The 7,568-nt window shown below is 36.0% G+C and overlaps 1 protein-coding gene across 1 annotated transcript; it reads right to left on the bottom strand.

Moving 5' to 3' along the window:
• Positions 1-4,959: 4,959 nt before the first annotated feature.
• On the bottom strand, positions 4,960-7,174 carry LOC149812033 (senescence-associated family protein, putative (DUF581)). Its single transcript, XM_089993443.1, has 2 exons — positions 6,566-7,174; positions 4,960-5,422 (listed from the first exon to the last, which is right to left on the bottom strand). Exons 1-2 carry the CDS (start codon positions 6,844-6,846, stop codon positions 5,269-5,271), a joined length of 435 nt encoding a protein of 144 aa, XP_089849569.1. The 5' UTR covers positions 6,847-7,174; the 3' UTR covers positions 4,960-5,268.
• Positions 7,175-7,568: the final 394 nt, after the last annotated feature.

The raw sequence follows: 7,568 nt of genomic DNA, 5'->3' as shown, positions 1-7,568 counted from the left end.
ACCCTTAAGTCATGTTTAGAAGCAAGAAAAACTCTTACAGGAAAAGAAAATTTTGCCTATGATAAGTTTCGATGTGATAATTTTTTAAAATAAAAAATTTTCACTTGTTTGTGAGCATAAGAAAATTAAATAGAAAGAGAAGAGGAGGCGGGGGGAGCAATGGCGGTGACAATGGCAGTAGAGAAGGGGATGTGAGAGAGGTTATCGCTGAGAAGAGAAGAGGAGAGAGAAGAAGAGGGTGAGGAAGAAGGAGAAGGGACAGAGGCACCCGCAAACCTGGGGCATTGTAACAATGCAAAATTATAACCCAAAAAATATGTGATTTTTTTAATACAAGGTCTTATCGATGACATTTCTCCAACTAGACTAAGTTCTAAGGAGTGAGCGTGTGCATAAGCACTAGCATTTAATAGCCCACTAGAATTGAGTTCACGAACTAGACACAAAAGACAAGAACCCAAAAATACAACGAAAAACAATTATCTTTAGTTTTGATTAGAATTTTGAGCAAGTTACAAGTATTTAAACAGATCATGGGACCAGATCTAATTCTCGTATTAGACTTGAGTCTAGGATTTTGTTCCAACTCAGGAATCCGATATTTGAAATAGCACTAAGACAATATTGTTCATAAATTTAATTGAATTATTTGAAAATATAATTAAATAGAATAACAAGTCTTAATAAATCATAAATTATTCTCAAAACAAATCTCAGATCTAAGATTTGGTTATTGGCACCACTTGCAACATCCAATCATCGCTTTAACTTTCTACTCATTACCTAAATATTGATAATATAGGGGTCAAACTCATCACATCACGTTGCATATCATCACATAATATTGCAAATTAACAATTCATGCACCCCATTAAAGCATTATGACAGAAATTTACAACATAAAATTAAAAATATGTTCACAAGTAGTGGCACAATTAACCACATTGCCTCAATTTGCCTTAATAGACACACATACAGTCCACCTAAAGTCGTGTACTCATCTGGTTCATCTCTGTAACCAAGCTATGATCATCTGGTTCACTTTCAGAGCCATGGCATGCATTCAAGAACACGTTCTTAATTTGAATATATTATGACAAAATTTCTTAGTCATTAGAAATTCTACCATAACTCGTATAAAATGATTTTAACTCTAATATTTTTAATGTAGATTCACACACATAATAGTTGTTTACAAAAAAAAGAACTAGACCTAAACTCATTTCGGTTCAGAGAATAAAACTTCTTAAACCACTGACAAATTTTTTATTCACAGAACAATCGTATTCACTTTGGTTTTTCCAAAGAAATATCAACCAACAATTGTACATCAAGAAATGAATTCTAAAATTTTTACTGTATCTAAGTTGGTGCATCTCACACAAGTCAAAAAAAATCAAAACTAAACTCCTTCCCAGCAGAGAATTAAAAATTATACAATACAGATCCATTTATATTCTTTGATGAACTGTGTTCAAGAAATTTTAGGTTATGAATTGAACTTTCATGATTTTTAATTTTCAAATAGTAATGAATCAACACATAATTTTTTTATCATGTGTTCTTTAATATACCATCTAACATACATAGAAATTTCATTCATAAATCTTGAATATTTTGAAAGCAATAAATTTTACAAAAATGTTTAGCCTAAATAGATTTTTTGTTAAGATAGAAAATTTGTGTCAACTATCAGAAGACATATCTCCCAACCCATAACCAATTGAGTATAAATCTTTTTGGCATTGCTTTCATATATCTAGAACATCTTTAGGTTTTTTCAAGATTTATGGGTTCATCATTTTGGGAAACTAGATTTATTTTCAAGGCTGATCAAAATAAAAATACAAAACAACATGCAGTTTTAAAGAAACATATAAAGAATTTCATGTTTTCATTAAAAACACCAAGAACATGCATCTAACGATTTTGATTTGATATAAACTATTATATACATGCATGTACACATTTAAGCATGAAAAAAATAGAGAAACATAACTCATATCATGGATCAAACATCCAAATCGAGCTTTACTCCATAGAAAATATATTTTCATAAACACAATTTTCATAAAAATGATTTTAGAGTTTTAAATCCTCCATAAACAATATAATATTAATTCTTACATGAATCTTGGTTGATATACCTACTGATATGCATCAAAAAAATCCTCTTACAGTATGCACATGTGCCTTAGCACCATATACACATCCATAGTTAGAGTTCACATACCTCGAAATAAAAAAAAAAAACCAAAAAATGCTCTCCCGCAAAGCATGCACACCAATTGGTCAAGCTCCTATGTATATGCACCACTAAGAATCAACCACACCAGCACCAACTCTTCTTCCAATAGAGGGGCATGTGTGAGGAAGAAGAAGAAGAGAGAGAGAGTACAGAGAGAAAACCTAGGAGTGTGTGATAAGGAGGGGGTTGACGTCTCCTTTTTATAATCTCTTGAGATATTTCATAATCCCAATAGGAAATCCCTCTCATACTTATCTTTATTAGATTTTAGTTTTATTTTATGTACATTTATTTAATCCTAGGTTAATTAAGACTTCTACATGATTTAGGAAATAATTAAACACATTGGCTAACAAGACTTATTAATGAAATAAGAAACTAATGGCTAATTTGACTTTGAATTAAGAGATCTTGGACTAGTAGGAGGGACCCACTTGGGGGGGGATCCAACTTTCTTAATTAAATTTTAAATTTCTTCCTAATATATTTTTAAATCAAATTAATTTCAAATTTAAATTAAATTTATATTGTAATTCAAATTCAATCAAATCCCAAATTCAAATTCACATTCATTTCAAATCTAAATTAAATTGAAACTCAAATTGAAACTCAAATTGAAATTCAACTCCAAATTAAAATTAAATTCCAAATGAAATTCAAATTCACACTCAGATTCAAATTAACTTGAGATTCAAACTCAAATTGAAATTCATATTCAAATAAAAATTTCAACTAAAACATAAAATTCATCTTTATCTATTGAATAATTATAAAAAAATTATAGGTAGTACAAGCATGCCAATGACGACCGGGGTGCCTTTAAAGAAGGCAGGATTGATGACAGTGACAACCTAATTGATCGGGGATCAGACGGCGGCGTTGGGGAGAAAAGGGGAGGATGATAAGGTCGGGCAGATAATGCCTCCATGGGCGACAAGCGATTCATGGGTCCTCAGGATGAGCTAAAGGGCAGTGGGGGCCTTGGCGGGAGAAGGGACTTGAGGGATCATAGGGGAAGCGAAAACCCTCGACGTAGAATTGGGGTTGTCGATGACTGGATTGAGGATACTAGGGTTGGGTTTCAAGTTGTTTGGGTTGGAGTTGGAGTTGGAAAGTGAGGGTTGAGGATGTTGCTTGTCGGACATCGGCATGGACGTACAATGTCATTTGCTGGTGATGGTGGTTTCTTTTTCCTCCACCTCTTCTCTTCTCTTCTCTTCTCCACCTTTTTTTTTTCGACGGGTGACAGATTGAGGCTGTTGAGGTTGGTGGTGGCGATGACCGTGAGATGATGGGTAATGGTGGTAAGATGATTTTTTATTTATTTTAGAAAGGCAAGTTAGGATTAGGCAGACCCCTACCGACACAAGGTGACGTGCACTAGCTGCTCCTACCAGACAAGCAGAACCTCTTGTTGGTGTTGTGGTGAGATGGATGGTGGGGAGTGAATCTCACCATTTTCTCTTGGTAATGTTTTCTATCAAAAAGTGTACCTTTTAAAAAAAAAACTCTCTAAGGAAAAAAGTCGTTCTTTTGGAAGGGTCAGAAAAATCAGTTGAATTTTTAGTCTCGTATCACTTTTCCTACATCTTTCTCACTTTCAAACTTGCCCAGAGAGAGAGAGAGAGAGAGAGAGAGAGAGAGAGAGAGAGAGTCCCCCAACATCTATTTGTGATTTCTAATTGTGTCTCATGCTAGCCCATGAGATTTTGAATCTCATGGGTTGGAGAGAAACCAAATCATATTCGTATCATTATTTTTCATTTGTTTGGTTATCTGTCAAATGAGATTTGGATTCTCATTCAAATGAGAATCCAAATCTCATGTGGCTCAACCAAACATGTTAATGTCTATTTCACGCAAAAAAAGGTTGCTTTAGTATTTTTTTGCATTTTTTTGTTTCTATTTTTAATTTTTTCTGGCAATATTTTGCCAGTAAAAATGCAAGATAAAAAAATTCAATTTCTCATGAGGTTTTCACTGCCGTTATTTTCCCGTTTTAATCTTTTGTCGCTATGTTTGGTATCTTTATCATAACCAAGGGGCCTTGGTTTACCCCTTATATATACTTCTTTTTGGATAACACCCCTGATTCATACTTACCCTACGGTCCTACGGTGATGAACATGATGATATGCACAGTAGTAACAATAGTGACTAGGCTTGGCTTCAGAGCTTGGGGGTACAAATGTGGTACCACAGTAGAAACAACAGTGACTAGGCTTAGTTTGGAATACCAATGTGATTCAGACTTGGTGGTCCTTTCTGAAATTCTCTTCAGTCAAGTTGGATGCAGTAAAAGAGCACACCTGATATTGGAAATTCTGGCCAAGAAATGTTAAAGGCTTGTCTTAAAAGGAATTTACAAATATTGGCCATAAGTCCTTGGAGGAAACAAACACTCTTTTCGAGTGACTAAAACACCCTCTCCATACATTTTTTTTTACCCCAAAATGCAAATTATTATTCTCCACTGGTGACAAACATTGTAAAAAGTGAAATGATATCTTCACTTTCTTTTTCTTCTCCCTCTGAAATAAATAATCAGAGCCTAATGGCCACTCACCTACCCAACAATAACAAGAAACACCACTACCAAATGGAATCTGTTGGCAGTCACGAGTATCGACATGTAAGTACAGTGGTCAAAAAGATTGGAATCTAATAACCCCTCTCTGATTCAAAGAAATACAGGACTTCAAAGATTTTAAGGCCCCAAACTTCATAAAACATTCATTCATAGAGGGAAGAAGAAGTACAAGGCAACCAAGCCTCTTCATTTTTTTTTGTTTTTTTTCCTTCTTTTCTCTCTCATTCATGGGAACATTTCATGGCCCTCTAAGGAAAATTTATGCTTCACCTTAGCCAATCATGCAAGGCCCTACCCTTCATTTTCCTTGATCAATAATACTGCCCTTGCTACAAAATATAAAATATAGGACATATTTATAGGGTGATAGTGAAAACTGATGAAATTGAGAGATGAGTCATCATCTTCATCAAAGCTTCCATGACCACCATCACGCAGCAGCAACTGTTTCTCCATTACCAGAGGGCTCTGGCGCAGCAGGAGGGGCTTCTTTCTTCATTGATGTCATTGAACATTTCGCTTTCTTTTCATCAATGTTCATCTGTTGTTGTCTGCATTCTAGACTACAATAGGCAGTATCACCCCTGGCCAATAATAAAAGATAATGAATAGCATTAGTTAATAAATCTCAGCATACAGCAATAACATGTAAAAAATTGAAAAGAACAAAAAGAAAAAAGTAAGGCAGGTAGATGGTGGGAGGAATCTATATAATGTACAGACAGCCTATATTTATTTTAAGGAAAAGAGAGACTATATTTGATAATGATGATAAAAATAGCATATGTACTTGCTTTATTCTTACAAGTTACAACTTCCATTCTCCTATATAAAATAAGCTATCAAAAAATAACAAATACGAGAAGATACCACTTTTCTTTGGTAACATGCTGCACTCAAATATAGAAAGGTTCAAGGCAGTAAAAGTTGTATTCTATGAACAAGACTAGCAAAATTTTTTGTTGGCACAACCTTTAGTTCCTAGACGGGTTTTTGAGTATTAGAAGTTGCAATAAAAGTAAAAGAATTAGAGAACTTTCCCAAGCCAAAGACTGCAATAGATGAATGATTGAATATTTGTAAGAGGAAATTTTTTTAATATAGGAATCATGAAATCGTTTTCCCTTGTTGATTAAATCATGACCACAAAACATCTAATAGTAAAAGAAGAAATCCATCATAAAAATGAGAAATAAGCAAATTCTGGCAGCAGATAATTGTCTGTTTGGACAGATGTTACTATAAAGATGTCCTTCAATTTCCAAAAATTCTCTTAATTGATTTCTTTACGAGAGAGAGACGAAAATCACGAGAAATCTGTAGAGAATAATACTCTCCAATCAAAACGAACCACCATAATCAAATAACAAAATCTAAATGTAAAACATTTATTACTTTCAACACCAAAAGCCATAACCAAATAACAGCCACCAGATCTCTCTCTCTCTCTCTCTCTCTCTCTCTCTCTCTCGAGAGAGAGAGAGAGAGAGAGAGAGAGAGAGAGAGAGAGAGAGAGAGAGAGACCAATAAAAAGAAAAAATCAAAAGAGAAAACCGTGCGTGCAAACACCTAAAAAACAGTATTTCCCATCCGCTATCCACCATCTGAAACGCACACGCACACAGAGGTATTATTAAAGTAAAACAAGAGGAAGAAAACGAAAAGAAAGAAAGGAAGAAGAGAAAATTTGATTGAAAGAAGAGTGAGGGAGAGAGGCCAAAACCAACCTGTACATGTAGATGTCGCGCCCGGGGCCTATGAGGCGCTTGCAGAGGGTGCACGCCCTCAGGAAGTGGGCGGTCCCCTCCATGTAGTCCCCCGAGTTCCGGCGACCGTTGCTCCTCGGCGACGCGGCGGGCAGGAGGGTTCCTCTGCCTCCACCGTTGGCTGCAGGCCTCCCGTTAGCCCTCACCGCCGTCGGAACTTCTAGCTTCAGCTCCTCCGCCGAGAACTCCGTCATGCTCGTCGTCCTTCTCATCGTCGGACGCGGCCTCTTCCCCAGCAACATCCTCTCTCTCTCTCAAGCCCTCTTTCTCTCTCCTCTTAAACTCTCTCACACACTGAAGAGATATCTCTCTCTCGAAGGAGATCTCACTCTCCCTCTCTTCTTGAACTCTCCCACACACTAAAGAGACGCCTCTCTCTCTCTAGCAGGAGATCTCACTCTCTCTCTCTCTCTCTAAACGAGAATGGTGACATGATGAGAAGAAGAATCAGGGGAAACCGAGAGGAGAGAGGAGGAAGAAAGAAGGGGGGCGAGAACTCTGAAGGAGCCCGAAGATTAAAAATGAAGCAAAGAGGAATCTGGACCGTTCATTATGGGGGCATCTCACAACAAGGAGTCCACGTATCTTTCTCTCTCATACAAAATTACGAACAAAACCATCAACATTTTTTTCACCCTCTTTTCTTTTCTTTTCTTTTTTGGTAACTTTCAAATGATGACCAACTTCACTAGTAATTAATATATCCACTAAATGTTTCTAGTTTTTCAGATAACCCCTCACTCTCCAAACGTTTAAACTTTAAACCTTGGTTTGAGCAAATAACCCCATGAAAAACTAGCATTATAAACAAAAATACTAAAATAACTTCTAAAGATAAATAAAGCCTACTAAAATAACCTTGGCTCGACACTTAATGATAAATTCATCAACGTATAAAAATCGTGCCTTGCTCAGTGGTCTTTGACACTCGACAACAGCAAATGTTTAGGGGGTGTTTGCTTGT

This window comes from Nuphar pumila, chromosome 17 (assembly GCF_984573655.1).
Source record: "Nuphar pumila chromosome 17, dmNupPumi1.hap1.1, whole genome shotgun sequence".
NCBI classification, from domain to species: Eukaryota; Viridiplantae; Streptophyta; class Magnoliopsida; order Nymphaeales; family Nymphaeaceae; genus Nuphar; species Nuphar pumila.
Note: the sequence above shows the minus strand (reverse complement) of the source record. Positions and strands in the feature narration are given on the sequence as shown.

Coding starts and splice junctions, on each gene's coding strand:
- LOC149812033 (XM_089993443.1), bottom strand. CDS start 6,846: ATGTTGCTGGGGAAGAGGCCGCGTCCGACGATGAGAAGGACGACGAGC. Junction 5,423..6,565: donor CGCGACATCTACATGTACAG/GTTGGTTTTGGC, acceptor ATTATTGGCCAG/GGGTGATACTGCCTATTGTA.